Genomic DNA, 23185 nt, shown 5'->3' with positions numbered 1-23185 from the left:
GCATTGTATGCATGAAGTTCTGGGTTCAATTCTCAGAACCACATACAGAAAAAGCTGGAAGTAGTGCTGTCGCTCAAATGGTAGAGCACTACCCTTGAGCAAAAAGCAGCTCAGGTACAGTGCTCAGACCCTGAGTTCAAGCCCCAGGACCGGAAAAAACAACACAAAAACAAAAAACCCATGTTTTTTAACAAAACATTCTTGAAAGATTTTAATCAAACCATACTATTTTCTTTTGCAGTATGGCCCTTTTAACAACAAACCAAAAACCAACTTTTGGTTTGTTCATAGAAGAGCTTTATACAAAGCAAATTTTCAGATTGCCTGACAACTGAATGAATTTTGGGATACCATGTGAAGAATGTTAGACATAAAATTTTTTAAAAATACGAAATTTTTGAGGGTTGGACATACAGATCAATGGTAGAGTGCTTGCTTAGCCCTAGGTTTGATCCCCAACACTACTAAAAGCAGTAACAACCAACTTTACTTTGGGAGGGAAAAAACACTTAAAAAGTAATAATAATTTTATGTCATAATAATATAGTATTACAAAATTTGTTAAATGGGAGTGAAATAATAAGTTTCTAAGAATACTGTTGTGCCAGATGCTGGTGGCTCACACCTGTAATCCTGGCTACTCAGGAGGCTGAGATCTGAGGATTGTGGTTAAAGCCAGCCTGGGCAGGAAAGTTTATGACTCTTATCTCCAGTAAACCACCAGAAAACTGGAAGTGGCATTGTGGCTCAAATGGTAGAGCACTCGGCATGAGCTGAAGAGCTCAAAGACAACACCCAGGCCCAGGGTTCAATCACCATGGCTGACAAAAAAAAAAGAATACTGTTGTCATGAAGTAATGGGTGTGTACACTATATGCACAGTATGTTTTAACATGCATACATTTTTAGAGGTTATACTGATTTTTTTTGGTAGTTACCACCTGGAGCTTGCCTCCCAGCCAATATTCAATATTGTTAATTTTAAATACTCAGTTTTATAATAAAATAATATTGTGATGAACTGGTAAGGAAAAATGAATTACGTTTAATTTGATTACATACTATCAACAGAATTGGAATATGCTGGAGTAGTATAATAAAACTATGTACATATAGGTTTTATAGAAGACATTGCTGGAGCTTTTCTGTCAGTCTTCTCTTTGTTTCTTTTAAATGATATTTTTAAGAGAAAAGTCTAAATAGTATAAAAAAAGAATCCTATGGTCCTTGGTGAATGACAGTTTGATCTTCCATTTCCTTATTTATAGTAATTCTGGATCCTACTATTTTGTAGGTCTGAGTATGGTGAATATATAAACAAGAGTAGTCATAGGTGAGAAGCAATATGAAAAGTTTTCGCGTAAATAATTAGGGAAGTAGAAATTAAAAGGCTAATTAGAAGGCTAAAGAACTAATGAATGTCAATGGTTGCCAGTGAAATTTAAATAACTGTAGGTATACCTAACATTTCATTAGTAGGGTTGTTTCTATTCTGTTTTCCTAGTTACAATTATACTTTTCCCCACAGTGATAGCTTGACTACTAAACCAAGCTTTTATACATTAAGTAATTTGACCAGTACAGTAGATACTCTGAATATTTGCTGAACTCACTGACTAAAAATGTACTGGAATTGACTACATTAAACAAGATTTTCCCTTCAGCTGTCTGGGTTTTTAACCATGACTTCCTGGCCAATCTGCTGTTTGTCTTTGTTTTCTGTGACACGTGATCTGACTTCTGTGATTCTGTTTTTATAAGTTAACTAGTTCTGGTTCATGCTTTTACATCAGATACCCACTTTTTCATTTAAATTCTCTTTGCCTCGGCCTGTGCTTTTTTTCATTATTTCCCTTGCAGTAAAGTTAGATTCCTTATTTACCAATATTCTCCCTTTCAGCAGATCTCAACTATAGGTTAGGAGCATTCACTCACTATTAAATCGATTTTAAAGTCAGACACTTTAGAGGGGAAAATCTGTACTAGGCTGTTAAGTGAGTTAGACTGTCATCTCATAATTTTCGTTAGGAAACCTAGTTTTTAGAATGCTATGCTTAATTGCTAATTTGTTCTCATCTTCATCTTCAAATAATAGGTTAGGAAATAGGTAACTTTTTTTTTTTTTTTTTTTTTTGGCGGTCATGGAGCTTCAACTCTGAGCTTGGGCACTGTCCCTCAGCTCTTCAGCTCAAGGGTAGTGCTCTGCCTCTTGAGCCACAGTGCCAATTCTGGCTTTTTCTGCTTATGTAGTACTGAGGAATTGAACCCAGGGCTTCATGCATGCAAGGCAAGCACTCTACCACTTAGCCACCTTCCCAGCCCCGGAAATATGGTAGCTTTTAGAAATAAAAGTTTCAGTGTGATATACCTGTGTCAAGGAGCTTTCAGCCTAGGAGAAAATTAGAGTAAAAATAGCAATTAGGGTTGGCAACAGAGGCCCAAATCTGAAATCCTAGCTTCTTGGGAGGTAGAGATTGGGAGGATCGTGGTTGGAGGCCAACTGGGCAAAAAGATCACAACCTGGGTCCTCATCTCAACCAATAGGGTAAATAGGATTGCTGTGGTCTAGGTTGGGCTAGGCAGAGAGGGGGCGGGGAAGGAAAGAGGGGGAGAGAGAGACAGAGAGACAGAGGAGAGAGTCAGAGAGTGTCTCAGAAATAACCGGAGCAAAAAAGTGGTAGAGTGCCTGTCAATCTAGTTTGAAGCCATATACCACACCCATTCACACATGTGTGCGAGCGCATACACACACACACACACACAGAGGTAACTCAGTATTAAAACACTTATGTACAAAATCTTGGAAGAGTTGTTAGAACATTGGAGAGGTCTGAGATAATATGTACTCTAGGATTTTGATAATGATTATATAACTACATTATCATATTAAAGGAAAAGGATCAAATGGGAGTTAGATGTTGGGAAAACTGGATAATATTTAGCATCAATTTAGATATAGAATAAGAAGGGAACTTAATATGTTCATTAACATTCTGTTACTGTAACAAAATACTGAATTAAATAAAAACCAGAGACTTTATTTTGGATGATAACTTCAAAGGTTCCAGTCCAAGGTTGGTAGGCCCTACTGCTTTTAGACCGGTGGTATAACAGAACAACATGGTAGGGAGTGGGGAGTGCATGTTGAATAAGCTCTTCACCTTATGGTGGGTAGATGGTGGGAGCAAAACAAGGCGAGGAATATGGGTCACATTGTAAATATCTCCTTCAAGGGCATGACTCCTGTGAATTGAGACCTCCTAGTAGCCCTCTCCCCCCACCCCCTTTTTAACCATTTTTACTGCATTTCTACCACCTTAAAATAGTACCACGCGGGGACTAAGCATGGGCCTTTGGGGCACATTTAAGGTCCAAACCTTCACAGAGGATATTATTCAGAAAAGTACAGCAAAAATTATATATTAACGATAAAACTTTAAAAGCAGTTCCATTAACTTCTAGAAAATAAGATAGGAAGAGGCACATTTGGGATGGCATGATTTTCCCCCCTCAATCCTTTAAAATAAATGCAGTCAATTAGAAGTGCAACATTTAAAAATCCTATAATTTTCCTGCTATATTTTAGCAATGATCAAGTAGATAATGTGGAAAAATAGAAAAAATCATAAAACCAAAAGCTCAAACAAGAAAAAAATTCTTGGGCTGGGAAGGTGGCTCAGTAGTAGAGTGCTTGCCTTATGCATGAGGCCCTGGGTTTGATTCCTCAGCACCACATAAGCAGAAAAAGCAAAAATTGGTGTTGTGGCTCAAATGATAGAGTGCTAGCGTTGAGCTGATGAGCTGAGGGACAGTGCCCAGGCCCAGAGTTCAGGCCCACGACTGACCCCGCTCCCCCCCCCGCCAAAAAAAGAAAAGAAAAGAAAAAATTTTGGGGTCCAGTTGTGTCAACCTCTGAAGTAACTAGGATTACAAGCATGAGCCAATGGTGCCTGGCTTAATGTTACTGAGATGATTTAAAAAACAGAACAAAGGAATAGGGCTTTGTCTTCCTAAAGTGAAGATACAAATAAAGCTACAATAATAATAAAAAGGTTTTAAAGGCACAAGAATAAACAATTTAGTGGAACAGTATGAACTTCCAAAGTAGACCTACACTTATATGGAAAGCTGTTTTATCATGGAGATTAGTGGGAAATTATTAGTTCTTTAGTAAGTGGTATTATTCTTTAGTAAGTGGTATTTGAATAATTGTGTATTAATATGGGAAAGCTACAGTCTATTCAGGAGGACTTTTTTTTTGTCAGTGATAGGGCTTGACCTCAGGCCTGGGCAGTGTCCCTGAGCTCTTTTTGCTCAAGGCTGGGGCTCTACCACTTTGAGCCACAGCTCCACTTCCAGTTTCCTGATGGTTAATTAGATATAAGAGTATCAGACTTTCCTACTCAGGCTGGCTTTGAACTGCAATCCTCAGATCTTAGCCTCCTGAGTAGCATGATTGCTAAAGAGCATTATACAAAAATTGGTAGCTTTCATATATCACCAATGTCCTGTGAACAAGTAGCTTTTAAAAGTAATATGTTTACTTTAGTAGCAAATCTTGTAAGGCATCTAGTAATAAAGCTAATAAAAATCCTGGAGAAAATTATAAAAAGTTTTGAAAAAGAGCTGAAGGGCAGGACATAGGTAAGTGGGTAGGTAGATAGATACAGACAGACAGACAGACAGACAGAGACAGACTATGCTCATCAGTGGGAAGACTCAGTGCTATCAAGTTGTCAATTGTTCCTTAAGTTTAAAGACTGAGCATATTTCAGTTGAAATCCTAGAATTTGATTTGTTGGTTTGTTTAGGCACATTCTGACAAATTGGTCCTGCAAATGTTAAGGGCTATGAATATTAAAATGAATTTACAAATAATTTAGTTGAGGCTTCTTGCACTACAGACATCAAGGTACTCACAACTATAATAGTTAAAGTAGAGCTGTTAACATAGGACTATATAAAGTAGTCTGGTGGAACATAGAAGAAAATAGAGAAATTAGCCTGGCCCTTGCATAAAGTGGATACATTGAAATGGTAAAAGTCAATTATATCTGGGGCTAAAATGTCATACTACTGGGTGAATTAGCTATTTGTATGAAAAAAATGCCATATCTAATTTATAAAATGAAATTCCAGGGAACAAAAGACCTAAGCTTTTTTTTTTTATAACTCATCTCTTTTGTTATGTTTTTGCTGATTTTACATGTATCAGATGCATTATATTAATTGGAAGCTCAGAATACATGTTAAAGTAACCTGTGTTAGGGCAGATTATTGCACATTCTTAAAAGAAAAAAACTGTATTATATGATTAGTTTTAATTATCCTTCAATATAATTTTACTTTTTCAAATTTCTTTCAGTAATCCTAAATCGGAGAGTCAGAGAGTTAATAAAAAAGTCAACAATGATGCTTCACTTAGAATTCATAATTTATCCATTTTGGTGAAACAGATAAAATTTTATTATCAGGTAAGTAGTTCTTTTTTTAGTTTAATATTTTAATAATAACTTACATTGTTGTGTTATTTACTGTCACTCATTTACCAATTTTTTGTGTGTTTGCCATTCCACAGGGTCTGGGCTTTTTTGCTCAAGGCTAGCATTCTTACCACTTGAGTATAGCTCCACTTCCAGCTTTTTTGCTGGTTAACTGAAGATAGGAATCTCATGGATTTTCCTGCCCAGGCTGGCTTTGAATTGTGATCCTCAGATCTCAGCCTCCTGTGTATCTAGTATTACAGGTGTGAGCCACTGGTGCTGAACCATCGTGTAATATTAAATGCTTATCATTTATCAGATCCTTTGATCTGTTTGCTGAATATTAAGGTTATAAGCGAGTACTTCATTATTTTCTAATATTAAAAATAACTGCTATGTATTACCTATTTTACAACCATTTCCTAGTTTCCTGCAAGGATGCTTAATGTGATTTTGTTAGCTAATTGAATTATGCTTTTATAGAGTATGCTTTTTTAATGGTCTTTAAAAAGCAAACAAGCAGCTGGGCGCCAGTGGCTCACACCTGTAATCCTACTTACTCAGGAGGCTGAGATCTGAGGACTGCAGTTCAAAGCCAACCCAGGCAGGAAAGTCCATGAGACTCTTATCTCCAGTAAACCACTTAGAAAACCGGAAGTGGTGCTGTGGCTCAAGTAGTAGAGCACTAGCCTTGAGCTGAAGAACTGAGGGACAGCGCCCAGGCCCAGAGTTTTCAAGTCCCACGACTGACAAAAACAAATAAATACATAAATAAGCAAATATAAAAAGCAAACAAAACAGGGGCCGTGGTTTAAGGGGTAGAGCACTTACATAGCAAGCATGAGGCCCTGAGTTTAAACACCAGTATTACAAAACAAACACAAAACAAATTGCATGTGTATTTTATCTTTTCATTTACTAGCTTTCTTCAAGTTACTAATATGCCTCTGAGAATCACTATAGCTTCATTGCACAATGCTTGGTTTGGTACAATTTTAAATGTTTAATTCTATGCATTTTTTTATTTATGCTGTGATTCATTTCATTCTTGAGTTAAGTAGAAGTGTACTTTTAAGTTTTCAAGCATGAGATTTTTTTAGTATTTTTTTTTGGTTAAAGAATGTGATTTATAGGCTAGGAATGTGGCATAGGTGGTAGAGTGCTTGCCTAGCATGCATGAAGCCCTGGATTTGATTCCTCAGTACCAAATAAACAGAAAAAGCTGGAAGAGGCACAGTGGCTCAAGTGGTAGAGTGCTAATAACCTTGAACAAAAAGAAGCTCAATGACAGTGTACAGGCCTGAGCTCAATCCCCAGCACTGGCAAAAAAAAAAAAAAAAAAAAAAAGAAAGAAAGAAAGAAAGAAAAAAGAATGTGGTTTGTATGATGATTCTGATTCTTTGACATTTTAACTACTTAGTTTAGCTTTATTAGTTTTGTATCTGTACCAGCTATTGAGAATGATGAGTTGTCACATCCTTTTATACTGGGCTTACCAAAATTTTCATTATATACTTTAAAGGTATATTAATAGACACAGATGAGTGTAAAATGGTTAAATCATCTGGGAGAGTTGGATCATTTCCCAGTAATTGCTTCTATATATATTTTTTATAAAAATGGTTTAAATTTTAACTTTTTTTATAACAATGGTTTTAAAAAATTTACTCTATTTCTTTTTCCCCTAAAAGCTATATAAAATTATATCTTTTGTATGTATATAAAATAGCAAAAGCCAAAGTTAGTGAATATCTTTGTTTTCTTATGGAGTAGTTCAGTGACCTTAGAATGCCCCATTTGTTGTGCTTCCCCTCCCCCTTGTATGCAGGCTTGGGCTTTGAACTCAGGGTGTGGGTGCTGACCCTGAGCCTTTTGATGGACTTTCCTGCCTGAGCTGGTTTTAAACCATGATCCTCAGATCTTATCCTCCTGAGTAGCTAGGATTACAGGCATGAGCCATCTGTGCCTGGATTAGAATGTTTTAATTCCAGTCATTCTGTCTTATACTTGAAAGTTTTTTGTGTTTTTACATTTTTGTTCTTCTTTTTTTAATGTCTTTTGTGTGTGTATTGGTCTTGGGACTTGTATTCAAGCCCTGGGCTCTGTTCCTGAGCTTATTTTTGCTCAAGGCTAGCCCTCTACCACAAAAAGGTACATGACCTTTTCATTCTTTTTTCTACAAATATTGAAAGCTTTTTTTTTTTTAAATCATAGTCATGTTTCTTCAGATCAAGCCACATTTTTAATCCTTTCTCCCATGATTTTCTCTTGTATCTGGCAAGAAGAACACAACATCTTTTAAAAGTTCAGAGAGAGCATTTTGTTAATAAAGTTTCTCATTATTTATTTGCCTAAACTTGCCTTTATGTCACTCTTCTTTGATTTTTGTCTTGTTTTGTGGTTGGTGATAAGAATTAAACCCAAAGCTTCATACATGTTAAACATGTCTTCCACCCAGTTACCCATCTCACACTCCCTGGCCCCCACCCTTCCATGATATGGGTGGAAAACTCAAGGGCTTATGCTCACCTAGGCAGTCATTCAGCCACTCAGATGTACCTCTAGCCCTTAGCTCATAAATAGTTTTTCATAAATAGTTCTGTTAGGCACATAGCTCTTAGTTGACAATTGTTTTTCTCTGAGTACTTCCCACATTTTATTATTCTGTCTCTGCTTCCCTTTTACTTTGAAGGATTTTGCTCCCTCCCTCTTTCTTTCTTTCTTTCTTTCTTTCTTTCTTTCTTTCTTTCTTTCTTTCTTTCTTTCTTTCTTTCTTTCTTTCTTTCTTCCTTTCTTCCTTTCTTCCTTTCTCTCTCTCTCCCTTCCTTCCTTCCTTCCTTCCTTCCTTCCTTCCTTCCTTCCTTCCTTCCTTCCTTCCTTCCTTCTTTCCTTCCTTCCTTCCTTCCCCTCTTTCTTCCCCTCTCTTTCTTTCTTTCTTTCTTTCTTTCTTTCTTTCTTTCTTTCTTTCTTTCTTTCTTCCTTCCTTCCTTCCTTCCTTCCTTCCTTCCTTTCTTTCTTTCTTTCTTTCTTTCTTTCTTTCTTTCTTTCTTTCTCTTTCTTTCTTTCTTTCTTTCTCTCTCTCTCTCTCTCTCCCTTCCTTCCTTCCTTCCTTCCTTCCTTCCTTCCTTCCTTCCTTCCTTCCTTCCTTCCTTCCTTCCTTTCTTTCTTCTCTTTCTTTTTTCTTTGCAGCTTCTGAGGCTTAAACTCAGGGCTTGGGTGCTGTCTCTGAACTTTTTTTTTGCTGAAGACTAGTGATTTGCCAGCTCCATTTCCAGTGTTTTGGTGGTTAATTGGAGATAAAAGTCTCTCAGACTTTCCTGTCTGGGCTGGCTTTGAACTTTTGAACTTTGAGATCCTTAGATCTCAGGTTCCTGAGTAATTAGGATTGCAGGCATGAGACACCAGGGCCTGACTTTGGTAGTCTTAAGTTTTGCTGCTAGTTTAACATGTCTTTTTCCCCTCTTGTTTTTGGTGCTATTCCTGGGGTTTTAACTTAGGGCCTAAGTGCTGTCCCTAAGTTTTTTGCTCAAGGCTAGCATTCTGCCACTTGAGCCATAGCATCCCTTCTGGCTGTTGGGTGGTTAATTGGAATTTAGACTCTCACCAACTTTCTTGCCTTTCTTGGCTTTGTATCATAATCACTGCACCTGGCTGCTTTTAATTCTTTCTTTCTGATATCCTGCAGATAGTTCTACTAGATTACATTAGTTTTTCCTCCTTGTTCTTTCTTGCTTATTGAAATTTTATTTATTTTTTTTTAAATTTTTTTATTGACAAGGTGATATACAGAGGAGTTAGTTACATAAGTAAGATAGTGATTACATTTCTTTTTTTTTTTTTTTTTGCCGGTCATGGGGCCTGAACTCTGGGCCTGGGCGCTATCCCTCAGCTCTTCAGCTCAAGGCTAGCTCTCTACCACTTGAGCCACAGCACCACTTCCGGCTTCTGCTTATGTGGTGCTGAGGAATCGAACCCAGGGCCTCATGCATGCAAGGCAAGCACTCTACCACTGAGCCACCTTCCCAGCCCTGAAATTTTATTTATTTTTTATCTTTTGTTGGTCCTAAGGCTTGAACTCTGGGCCTGGGTGTTATCCCTGAGCTGCTTATGGTCAAGGCTAGCACTCTACCACTTGAGCCACAGCACAGCTTCCAGTTTTTCTGTGATTAATTAGGAATAAGAGTCTCACAGACTTTCCTCTCTTAGAACTATGATTCTCAGATTTCAGCCTCCCGAGTAGCTAGGATTATGGGCATGAGCCACTGGCACATGGCTAAACTTGCTTTTATATCGTTAGTCTTGTGCTATGATCCAGAACTGTCTGTGTTGCTAATTTGCTTCTTATCTATATCAAGTCTTCAAACTCATTGACTCGTTGTATCTTTAATTTTTAGAAGTTCTGTTTAGTTTTTATAGCTGCTTTTTATTATTTTTTTGTTTACTTTTTAATGCCAGTACAGGGGCTTGTAGTCAGGGGTAAACTCTTACTTTGTTGTTCATAGCTGGGACTTTACCATTTGAGCTATGCTTTCAGCATTGTATTTTGAGGTGGAGCTCTCAGACTTCTCTACCTGGGCTGACTTGGAACTCCAGACTTCCAGATTTCATCCTTGAGAGTATCTGGGATTACAGATGTGAATCACAAATGCTCTACTTAATTCTTTTTTTTTTAATGATTCTAAAAGTTATATATGACTTACACAAGACTTTGTGGTACTGGGTTTGAACTGAGGGCTTTGCTCTTAAAGTTCTTTACCACTTGAATCACGCCTCTGGCCCCTCATTAATTTTTTTGATTCCTTCATTTCTTCAGAAATTTATTTATTTTTCTGTTTCAGGCTTTCTAACTGATTTCAAAATCTGAAGTATGTGGGGATCTGATTCTGTTCTTTGTTGTCTGCTTTCTATTTTTTGTGGTCATGGTGGTAGTAATGCCACTATATCAGCAGTGGCATTGATATATTTGTATTGTGAGCTCATTTTGGGGGAGAACTTATATCTTTGTTGTTTGGGCCAAGAATATATGTTGATTCAAGCAAAACTAACCCTAAACCAGTTTTTGGTGTAACTACTTTTAAGCAACTTTATTTTATTTTACAAATACTATGGTATACTATAAAATGTTAGAAGAAAATAGCAAGTGCAAAAATTGGTCTGGTGCCAAGGTAACACCACTATTATCACTAATATATACTGTTTATAACATGTTTTTATCTTGGAACACATTGTTGGGAATCTTTGAGGAAACAATTCTTAGTTCCTACCAAATGCCTACAAAGTTAGCCTCTTCCTTGTCTTCCTTTGCAGGTTTTGGAGTTTCAGGCTTTTTTTCTTTTTCTTTTTTATCTTTTGATGAAGATTATCCTTTTCCTTTCTTTTGAGCTCAGTCATATGTTTTAAATACTTTAAAAAAATATCCAGTCAATGGACCCAGCACCTCGCTTTCTCTAGTGTGTATATCCTATCCTATCTACCTACTTATTCGACCTACTAATCTATTTTCTGCCTGTAGATTTGCCAATTCTAGACATTCAATATAAATGGAATTCTGTGGTCTTGTCTTTTATAACTGGCTTCATTTAGTATAATGATTTTGAATTTTTCTTTTTTGTTGGTCGTGGGGCCTGAATTCTGGGCCTGGGTGCTGTCCCTTAGCCCTTTAGCTCAAGGCTAGCCCTCTTATCTTGAGCCACAGTGCTACTTCCAGCTTTTTCTGCTTATGTGGTGCTGAGGAATCTAACCCAGGGCCTTATGTATGCAAGACAAACACTGTACTACTGAGCTACCTTCCCAGGCCTGATTTTGAAATTTATGTTGTAACATGTATTAGTAACTTTTATCCAGGATGTTCTTCCTCCCTGCCTTCATCTTAGACCTTCTTTTTCTTTTTCTTTTTCTTCTTTTGGTTGGTCATAGAGCTTGAACTCTGGGTCTGGACACTGTCCCTTAGCTCTTCAGCTCAAGGCGAGAACTCTGCCACTTGAGCTACAGCGCCACTTCCAGTTTTCTAGTGGTTTTTCGGAGATAAGCATCTCACAGACTTACCTGCCTGGGCTGGCTTTGGACTCAGATCTCAGCCTCTCTCCTGAGTAGCTAGGATTATAGGTGTGAGCCACTGGCGCCTGGCTCTTCAGACCTTCTTGTTACCAAATATAGAAGTCTGAAAGATTTTTTTCTAATCATATTTAAAAATATTTATCAATATTTAGGCTCTAATTTTCTTCCCATTGATTTGAGTGATTTAGATATTGTTTCATTGTTTCATCGTAGCAGTATTTTTAGATATTTCACACCAAACACTAGATTATGTAATAAAGTTACTCAATTTTGCTGCTTATTAGTTTTGTCCTATTAGAATGATGTTTTGTTTGGAGGTAGAAGTGTCTTTTGGAAATTTTAGTGATATTCCTCAGGTAAAACAAATAAAAGATAAAAAAATTTTTGTACTGGAGTCTTGTCAATACAGTATAATAGAGATTTAATTTGCATAAATAGCATACAGATATTTAAAATTTCCTATTCAGTGGGTTTTAGTACATTTACATAGTAGTGCAACTACATTTTACAGCGTATTTGTTATCTCAAGAAAACGCTTTGTTATTAAGAGCCATTCATTGCCCTTGTCTAGCATACACATACTTATCCCACGCTTCCATTTGTAGAAAATCATTCATTTATTTTCAATCTAAACATTTTCCAGTTTAGAACATTTTATACAACTGGAATCATATGGAATGTAGCCTTGTGACTGAATTCACTTACCATGATGATTTTGAGGTTTATCCATATTGGAATATATGTTAATATTTCATTCCTATTTTTATTGATGTCTTTGTCATCATCCTTGCCCCATGCAAGGTGTTGAAATTTTCTGTATATTAATCATGTTAATTGAATGTTGTTATAATTACAGAGAGATATGGGATGAAGGAATATGAAATTTATGATTTTTATGCCCTTGGGAACACATCAGTGACTTGAGATATTTTTTAGCTGACACAGTTGAAGATACTATAGGCATCTAGTGAGTAGAAGCTAGAGATTCAGTTAAGCTTCCTACACACAGTTCCTCAAAATACAAATTATTCAGTCCACAATGTTAGTAATAAACTTACAAGTCAAAATGATAATAGTACCAAAATGATACTAGAACTGATTATTTGATTGTATTGACTAGATTTTAGATATGTCTTTATATGTTTAGATATATCTATAAATATTTCATTAACATTTGTGGGATGACTAGTTTTACCTTGTTCTTTTCATTAATCCATGTTTGTATGCCAGTTGACTAATGCAGAGCTAACACTGACAACATTTTCTAAATATTGTCTGAGGTTTTTAAGATAAAATACTGAGGATTGAAATTTCCATGTACTACGTCCCCTATGTTGTTCTTTTTTTTTTTGGCAGTTCTGGGACTTGAACTCAGGACCTGGGCACTGTCACTGAGCACTGTTTATGTGGTACTGAGGAATTGAACCCAGGGCTTCCACTAAGTCACATTCCCAGCCCTCCTGTTATTCTTTTTTTTTTTTTTTTTTTTTTTTTTTGTCGGTTGTGGGACTTGAACTCTGGGCCTGGGTGCAGTCCCTGTGCCCTTTAGCTCAAGGTGAGCACTCTACCGCTTGAGCCACAGCGCCACTTCCGGTTTTCTAGTGGTTTATTGGAGATAAAAATCTCACAGACTTTCCTGCCTGGGCTGGCTTTGAACCGTGGATCTCAGCCTCCTGAGTAGCTAGGATTACAGGCTTGAGCCACCGGCGCCCGGCCCTCTGTTATTCTTCTAGAATAGTTTTTCCAAAACTACCCTCCCTGTGCTTCCTGTTGTTAGATAAAATTTATAAAATGTCTATATTGTCTTCAGAAATAGATTAGACACCTTATCTATAATATTAGTGTGCTTACTGAAATATATTTTATTCTTATGTATATTACCAAGATAGACACAACCTGGTTTAAGATATCACAGATTTCAAGTTAACATCAATGCAGTTCTACTCATCTATAGATTTTTTCCCCCTGGTTCTTTATAGAACTATAAAAATAATTTGTCATTTTGATACTATATACCCCTTAGGATAACTATTTGAGGTGAAATATTTTCTTACATTTTGATTGTTCTGACTAAATGAAGTGAACTAAGCTAAAATTCAACTATATGTTTCCAAAAAACAATTTCCCTTTTCTTTTGTTGGTCATGGGGCTCAAGGCTAATGCTCTACCACTTTGAGCCACAGTGCCACTTCCAGCTTTTTGGTGGTTAATTGAAGGTAAAGTCTCACATACTTTCTTGTCTGGGCTGGCTTTGAACTGAGATCCTCAGATCTCAGCCTCCTGAGTAACTAGGATTACAGGTATGAGCCACTAGCACCTGGTTGCATGTCCCAATTTTTATAGAATGTACATGTACAATGATAATAGCAAGTGAATGACTAAACAATTTTTATTGTGATAAATAATACAAGACAATAATTTGAGAACTTGTGGGTAAAGGTAATTAAAAACATTAATTGAAGTTTCATTGAAGGTACTTCATTGTGATTAAGGGCAATTCAAACCTTTTCAAATAATCACTAGATCTGTGGCAGACATCTCTTTGTCTTGCAAATGAATATTTGTTCAAGTCAAAGGAAAATGAGTAAATTATAGCTGTTATGCACCAACCCTGTGCGAGTGCACCAGGGTTTGAATTCAGGGCCTAGGTGTTGCCTCTGAGTCTTTTTTGTTCAAGGCTAGCCTTTTATCACTTTAGGTACATCTAAACACCTCTGGCTTTTTGCTAGTTAATTAGAGATATTAGAATCTCTTAGGCTTTTCTTCCCTGGACTGGCTTTGAATGACAATCTCAGATTTCTGCATCTTGGGTAGCTAGGATTACAGGTGTGAGCCACTAGTACCCTGCAAGGTAGGCTTTAAAAATAATAATAAAAAAAATATATAGTTTTGTTTTTAATCACAAGCAAGGGAGGGCTACTGAACTTAAGTATCAGAGACATAGATTGTAACAAAAAGATTTTAGGCCTCAAAAATATGAAGAATTATAGATGAAAATTACTTCCATTTAGCATTTGCTGACATGTCGTTCCCTAATCATGTACAAATGTTCTATAGGATCAAGAATGACAAGTTAACTTTTCTGTTTTTTTTTTTTTTTTAGTCTGTCATGGAGCGTGAACTCAGAGCATAGACACTGTCCCTGAGCTTCTTTGGCTCAAGACTAGCAGTCTACCACTTGAGCCACAGGCACCACTTCCAGATTTTCTGTTTATGTGGTGCTAAAGAATCGAACCAAGGGCTTTGTGCATGCTAGGCAAGCACCAAGTCCTCATAGATGTTGTTTTTTTAAATTGCTATTTGTTTTCTAATGTTATGTTAATACGTGATTCAAAAAAAAGTTGAATAATTTTTGGAAATTTATACATTAGTATTTGTAAATAGTACTGTCAAAAGCAACTTGTAGAGAAATTGTCATGCTTATGACTATAATCTTGCCAAGATTCAGTAATTTCACATGGCACACATCCATTCTTTGTAGCATGTCACCACTGGCAGTGGTTGTAATGGCAGACATGATGTATTTCCCCAAGGAGAAGATAGTGTAAGCAGAAGGTGCATACTTAGTGTGTAGCCTAAAATGAATGTATTTAGTTCTTTCTGAATTATCATGTGCCATCAGGGTGTGTCTATATTTTTGTCTCTAAAAATTTGACAGTAATCTAAGGAAATTAACCAGCTATTTACATCCTGGAGGAAATAACGATTCACTGAGCATTTTGATTGTTCTAATTCACTTTTGGTGGAATGATTATAAAGAGGAGTTTTAGTAATTATCATGCTTATTTTAAAATTAGTCCTTTGTAACTTCAATGCATTTAGATATTTCTAAAGGATATTGGTTTATTTTTATAATATATTTACAGAACTGTATTCTAATCCTGTTTTAATTTGATGAATAATTAGCTCATCAGCATTAGACATACAATTAACTATTGGATATCATTTTACAGGAGACTTTGCAGCAATTGATTATGATGTCTTTGCCAAATGTCTTGATTATTGGCAAAAATCCATTTTCTGGTGAGTATTACAATTAGTAAAATGTAACAATAATGTTTCTCTGTTATGCAATACTGTGATGTATACTAAGAGATTATTTTTACATTAATTTACTGGTTTTTTCATGACCCCATGGGAGTTTGAAGTAATGTTTCATTTTTATTTTTTTAGAGAGAAAACAGATTCAGAATATTTTTAAGTTGTAGGTAATATTATCCCACACTTAATACTAAATCTAGTAGTTTTCTTCTGTGTCAGATCTAGACTTTTTGGTAGTGACTATGATTTTTAATGCTTCATTATAAACAACCATGGAAGGTCATATAGTTCTAGATTAAAAAGAATATAACCTTAGGAAATAAATGATTTTAAAATGATTTTTAGTTTTGTATTTATATATCTACTATCTATCGCTGTCAAGGTTGTTCAAGGATGAGTTTCTTGTTGTTGTTTTTGTTGACTCTTTATTCAAGTGACTTTAGTTAGGTAGAGTGTAACTGACTTAGTATTTAAGTGAATTTGGTGTTTAGGGAGTTTTTAGGATACTCCAATCCTAGATTTTGATAATAAAAATAACACACAAAAAAACAAAAATAACAAACCTTCATTTAGAATGGATTTTTTTCCTCCAAGTACTGCCCCCTCCCAGAAAAAAAGGAAAAAATGTTAAAAAAAAGTCTAGAACTATATGACCTTCTATGGTTGTTTATAATGAAAGCATTAAAAATCATAATCACTACCAAAAAGTCTATATTTGACATAGAAGAAAAAGTACTAGATTTAGTGTTAAGTGTGGGATAATATCACCTACAACTTAAAAATATTCTGAATCTATTTTCTCTCTAAAACCTAAAACTGGAACATTACTTCAAACTCCCATGGGGTCATGAAAAACCCAGTAAGTTAATATAAAAATAATCTCTTAGTAAACATCATAGTTTGCCTAGCAAACATGAAACCCTGAGTTCAAATCCCAGTATGGCCAAAATAGAAAAAACACTGCCATTGTTTTCAATTCCATATACATTTAGTAAGTAGTTATCAGGTAACTGAATTGTTCTGTTCTGAGTATCTTGTAGTTCAATGAGATGTACACAGATTACTTGGAAATTATAAAATTAACTAGTAGGAAATAAGCAGATATGTACAAAATATTAATGTGTAGTATAAATTATGGCACATTTAATCTTCAATGGGCATATATATTAGTGAGAGTTTGAGACATTTTTTTAGTTGAGGAAGACCATACAGAGATATTAGAGCTTTGCCTAGGATGATAATAAGTAATTTAGTTTGGGGATCAGGAGGTAGGAGAAGAAAGGCAGAGAGACTATCCAACATTAAGACAATTAGTGTGTCTATATGTATATTTGAGTGGAATGGTGATTAACATGGCTCACTGTGTCTAGAAAATAGTTTCATGGCAAGTAGGAAGAAATTTCTCGTATGTGGATAAAAATCTGAAGATATGGACTTTATCATACCCAGGTTAGCCTGATTGTGAAAACTGTAGCCTAATAAATATTTTAAGATACTCTCAATTGAATGCCGTTGGATAAAGGATATTTTTTCCAGCTATGTTGTAGACCATTAACTTTTCACCCACCTTGTTAAATACATTCATTTTAGCAGCTGCACTGTCCTAACAGACATTTAAGATTCTAATCTTTACCTAACCATCATCCTAAACACATCTCTAATTATGTTTTCCCAACCCAATCACGAATGGTCCTGAATTCTTATTAATAGTCCAACTTTAAGAATAACAATTGTCTCCATTGTTAATAAGATGCCTTAATATTTGGGGGAGGGGGAGTAGAAATCCATTTAGATTTTAAAAGTAGAAGAATCTTAATATTTGTTTTTTAGTAAGAAATAAAGGAGACTGAGCCCATTTAAGAGTAAGTTTGGCTGACTTTGGAGCATGTTAGTTGGCTGATGTAATATAATTTGTGGAGGAGTAGATGTATAGTTTGCATACATATTATACAAACTCTTGAAATCCATTTGTTTATAGCCCTTCACAATCGAAATACTTGTTATTTTCTATTATCATATTGCACACAGAGACCTACCCATTTGAATTTTCCACTAAATTTGTTTATATGATGAATCCATTGGTCAAGTGATTATGAATATTACCTCTAGAATTGATTATCCTAGTATGAGAAAGAAAATTGACATAGAGCTACAAAAATGCTTAGTAATTTTTTTTTAATTTCAGAACAAGGCACGGAAGAAGTTAAAAAACTGCTTTTGCTCTTACTGGGGTGTGCAGTTCAGGTAAGTTAAAATATTTCTTCATATTTTTATTTTAATACCATCTTCCTTTTAGGCTCTAATTTCTGAAAGATTTAAGGACTAGACCACTGATTTTCAGAGTATGTGTTAGAAAATGTATCTGCATAGTCTCATAAAGAGATTGTGATAAACAATTCTCTTATTTTAAAGTTTATATTAACATAGTCATTTAAAGTCTTTAATTACTTTTTCTGTTTGGAGTCTTTTAATGGTCCTGTTTTCCATTTCTTCTCTGAGGTATCTTTAAAAACTTATCCCCAAAATTTCTTATTACTTGTTTGTATATGTTCATGTTTTAGGCATGGGGAATGTGGGGTTAATAGTAAAAAGGAGATAGGATTTGTGATAAATGTTTTAGGAGTTTGGATTATTACTAGATTATTCTTTGATCCATAATAATACTACAAATGATAGCTATGATTTATTGACTGTCTGCTTTGTCTTAAGTATTATACTTTACATAGGGTTTCTGATATTTTCTCAGATAAAAAGATTATTTAAGCAAAGTTACATATATATATATATTTTTTTCTATTATAAAAGTTTATCAGCCAGGCGTCAGTGGCTCATACCTGCAATCCTTGCTACTCAGGAGGCTGAGATCTGAGGATTGCAGTTCAATGCTAGCCCAGGCAGGAAAGTTTGTAAAACTTAACCTATAGTGAACCACCAAAAATTCCAGAAGTGGAGCTGTGGCTCTAGTGGTAGAATGCTAGCCTTGAGCAAGAAAAGCTCAGTAAAAGCACTCAGGCCCTGAGGACAGCACCCAGGTCCTGAGTGCACAGGACTGGGTACACTCAAATAAAATGTTTATCAAAGGCATTATCCACATTTTTAAGGGGCTTAGTTTGGCAAGTTATTCATTAAATAATAGTAGTTTCTCTATTGCTCTAGGTAAGAGACTGCTTTTCTAAATCATAGAGAGTTTACCTCACTACCTTGTAATCTCTAAGGAGAAATGAGTAGCTTGTCACTAGTCAGCAGGCCATATCCTGAACAGGCTAGATGTAGACTCTAGATAGAAGAGACCATCCCGACACTCCCCTCCCCTTTTCCTTTCCTTCATTACTCCTTTCCTAACTCCTCCCCCCACCCCCCAGTGCTCGCACTCTCTGTCTCTCTGTCTCTGTCTCTGTCTCTTTCTCCACCTGCCCCCCAATATTAGAGATTGCACCTGGAGCTTCATGCTTTCTAGCCATATGCACTTAAGCTATACCCTGATATTTAAGCTATACCCTGATATTTTCTACTTGGAATTTTCCCCCCTCTCTCCCTCCTTCCGTCCCTCCTTTTCTCCTGTTTTTCTGGAATTGGGGTGATAAATATAAGTTATTTTTATAAATTAGGACATTTCTGAGTCAAGGGAGGTGTTAATTAAGTGAAACAATGTTTCTTAAACTGAGATAGTCACTCACGATTTAGGTCATACTACTAGTGGGCCAAAGAACTGGTGTTCAACTGTGTGACTTCCAAATCTATTAGATAATGTTGGTTTCTCATTTGATAAGCCTTATTTCTGGATGAGTTATTACAGTGTTTAACTATTTTAATTCTTTGTGGAATGAGGTTGTTCATAAATGAATTATAAGCCAACTAGTAACATTTTATATTCCTCTGCTTAAAATTAAACATCCTAGAATGTGTAGGCTTTTACACCTGACTGCTTTGGAGTTACACATAATTATTTTTTTATTGACACATAGTAATCATACATATTTATGTGGTATATTGTGGCATTTCAGTATGAGTATAACATGTGTAATGATTAGATCAAGTTAATGGACATTTACTAAGTCTTGCATTGGGAACATTCAAAATCTTTTTATAAGCTGGGCACTGGTGGCTCATGCCTGTAATCCTAGCTATTCAGGAGGCTGAGATCTGAGGAGCAAGGTTTGAAGCCAGACCTTTCAATAAGCTATCTCTCAAACCCTTCTATTTCTGATAATGGGCATTTTCTTTAAGAAATTATCAAGTTTTTTTTATATCTGAATGGCTGTGGTATTCATATTATTTTATTTTACTTTATCAGTGAAGCAAAGTAGAACTGTCTTGAGAAGAACCTACTTTCTAACTTGGCTTATTTTAATTTTGCCTTATTTTCAGGTGCCTTAGAGTTGATGAAAGGGCTGGAAATGTAAATGGAGGAGGGAAGGGATAGTGGGAAAACAAAAAGCGGGCGTGGGGGGTGAGGGGGCCTGGGATGAGAAAGTGGCTCAGTGGTGGAGTGCTTGCCTAGCATTCGTGAAGCCCTGGGTTTGATTTCTCAGTACCAAATAAACAGAAAAAGCCAAAAGTGGTGCTGTGGCTCAAGTAGTAGAGTGCTAGCCTTGAGCAAAAGAGCTTAGGGACAGTGCCCAGACCTTGAGTTCAAGCTCCAGGACTGACCCAAAAAAAATTGTGAAAAATCACAAGTTGTACCTGATTCTTAAACTAACATATATAGCATTTGTAACTATAAAAACAAAATAGTGGGCTGGGAGGTTGGCTCAGTGGTAGAATTGCTTGCCTTGCATGCATGAGGCCCTGGGTTCGATTCCTTAGCACCACATAAACAGAAAAGGCCGGAAGTGGTGCTGTGGCTCAAAGGTAGAGCACTAGCCTTGAGCTGAAATTCAGGTCCCACAACCGACCCAAAAAAAAAAAAATAGTGCTATTTAGCAACAAGAGAAACTTTTTTTTTTTTTGGTGGTAGTTCTAGGGCTTTAACTCAGGGCTTGGGTGCTGTCTGAGCATTTTTGCTCAAGACTAGGGCTTTACCACTTGAGCCACAGCTACACTTAAGGCTTTTGCTGACTGGCTTTGAATTGTGATCCTCAGATCTCAGCCTCATGAGCAGCTAGGATTACAGCCATGAATTATCAGCACCCAGTTGAGTAATATTTCTTATACCTTTTCCATTCCAATACCCTGTCATCACTTTGATATGTCTTCTACAGGTAGATTTTGCTGTCTTACATTCCAGGATAGCTGTTGTTTCTGCCTGTCCCAAATACACTCTCTCTTTTTTTCTTTTTTCTTTTTTTTTGTGTAAGTATTGAGAACCTCCTTTGGGAATCACCTTTCTTTCTGATTAGTCCACACAATCTGTATGTAGTCACTTGGTCACTAGCCATTATTTACAGAACTATTTTAACAGGTGCTTTATAAATGGAGCCAGGCAAAAATGTTTTGAAAGATATTACACCATGCAGGAGCAGTCCATGCCAATAATGTAAAATGCTCCTTAACCCAAGCAAAAACAGCTAGGTACAATATAGCAGTAATAAAACCTGGTGTCACAGACAATGAAGAAAGTTGCATTTCAAGGCAAAAATGTGACAAGAGCATCCAAGAAGTTCAAAACACTATTCCTGAGAGCATACTCTCTCAGGAATAGATTGACTGCTGTAAGCCTCTGGTTTATTTCAGAGCAAGAATTATGAATTATTTTTGCCCGATAGCCTTATGAAACTCACTTCAAATATTTTGAGTCCTGGTCATAGTCCTTTACCAGAATATTTCAGTTTTTGACTAGGTACTGCTCAGGGTGGACAGGACTAGATGCTGGCACAAGAAGATGCAACCTGCATAGCTGAGAAAATACACTTGGGTTGCAATATGCATGCTTTCCACAAAAGTCCCCAGGCATGGTCATTGGAGAGAGGCACAAGGGTGAGGATTGGTAGGCCTGACTGCCTCCTTCAGACCTACAGCTGCTGTCGTGCCCATGTGGTTTGGAACATCAGTTAGGGTTTTCTAATAGATGTTAAGGTTTTTGTTTTTGTTTTTGGTCGTTTGTGGGGACTGAACTCTGGGCCTGGGCACTGTCCCTCAGCACTTTAGTTCAAGGCTAGTGCTCTCCCACTTGAGCCACAGCGCCACTTCCAGCTTTTTTCTTTTTGCTTATGTGGTGCTGAGGAATCGAGCCCAAGGCCTCATGGATGCGAGGCAAGCACTCTACCACTGAGTCACCTTCCCAGCTCCTTAAGCATTCTTAATTTTTGTTAGTTGGTGGTTTAACAGTCTATATAGATTCAGATGATTTGGAGATTCTTTGGTAGATTTTTATTTCTAATAGCCACTAGAAAAGGAAAAAGAATATTTGAGTAAGGTAGGAGGTAAGAAAAGGCACAGAATGGAAAAATGTATGAGGATAATTATAAAAATGTATATGTGTGACAATGTGAGGTAAGGAGGGGAATAAAGGTTATTTTAAGATGTTTAGAAAGTATAGAGAAGTGAGGATTATATTTTAAGGTTGAGAGAAGAGTTTACTAACTTCATTATACTTCAAAGACTCAACAAAATATGAAAGACAAGCTTTTGTGAAGTATGGCTAGAGTCAGTAGAGAGTAATTTATGGTACTATTTGGAAGATACCTAAAACCTAAAGTAGGAGATTTATTTGAGAATAGTGAAACGCAAGCAAATTTATTTTTTCGTATTAAGAGAACATACGTTTTAGTACTTTGAAAACCATTGTCCTAAGCATTTAATATTATTCAAAGTTTTTCTAGTGCTCTAATGTCTTAAACCACATTTCTAGCCCTTTTTACCTTACTTTGTTTTTTGATAGGGTCTCATGCTTTTTGCTCAGGCTAGCTTTGTGGAATACTTGTGATTCTCCTACCTCTGATTTCCAAATAGCTAGAATTACAGGTATGCACCACTATGTCCAGTCAAGATTTTATGAAAAAGAGGAAATAAAAAGTTGTTATACATTGTCCTTGATATGAGATGAACTTACAAATAAACTTGGAAACAAGTCTTTGTATATATTTTGTCTCTGTCTAAGATCAGTTCTTGCACTTTTCATTATTGGCTTGCATACCCATTCAGGATCCTCCAGTATCTTTGTAGAGTGGATAGCACAAGTCCTAACCAATTCTGAACATCAGCTAGAAATTTTGCAGATGTGTTATTCTTCATTCTGGCGCTGATGTAGTTGAGGGATTATATATTATAAGGGAACTTTTTATAGTGTTTGTTGTCTGAAAATTTCTTTGTTCTTAGACCATATAAATTTTGCCCCTTTTAGCAGACTTTAGATTTTATACGGGTTTTTTTGGTATCCAGAAATGTTATTTATTTTAAATTTTGGCCATTTTGGGTAGTGTTGAAAGCAGCTGACTATCAAGTGTTCTTGGAATTAAAATTTGACCTTTATATGTATTCTCAAAAGCAGTTATAACTTAGCATTTACTTCTTTAAAAAACAACTATTCACATTTATTTGAACTCATCATTTATGTGAAATTGTTTGATTTTAATTTTCTGCTTTTCATAAAATATATAAAATGATAAAATTTAACATTTAGCCCTTTTTGTTTTTGGTCCTGGAGATTGAACTCTGGGCCTGGG

At 36.1% G+C, this 23185-nt stretch overlaps 1 protein-coding gene across 7 annotated transcripts in view; it reads left to right on the top strand.

Annotated features, from left to right (window-relative positions):
- The window catches only part of Ccdc88a (coiled-coil domain containing 88A), a 131278-nt gene that overhangs the window by 15409 nt on the left and 92684 nt on the right, over window positions 1-23185 (top strand). For all 7 annotated transcript variants that reach the window (XM_070025642.1, XM_070025641.1, XM_070025640.1 and 4 more), the window contains exons 3-5: window positions 5366-5474; window positions 15494-15563; window positions 17767-17825. In XM_070025642.1, coding sequence (XP_069881743.1) covers window positions 5366-5474; window positions 15494-15563; window positions 17767-17825 — 238 coding nt within the window. The remainder of the gene's footprint in view (window positions 1-5365; window positions 5475-15493; window positions 15564-17766; window positions 17826-23185) is intronic.

This window comes from Dipodomys merriami, unplaced genomic scaffold, assembly GCF_024711535.1.
Source record: "Dipodomys merriami isolate MVZ:Mamm:240054 unplaced genomic scaffold, mDipMer1.0.p SCAF_17, whole genome shotgun sequence".
In the NCBI taxonomy this organism is placed as follows: Eukaryota; Metazoa; Chordata; class Mammalia; order Rodentia; family Heteromyidae; genus Dipodomys; species Dipodomys merriami.
Note: the sequence above shows the minus strand (reverse complement) of the source record. Positions and strands in the feature narration are given on the sequence as shown.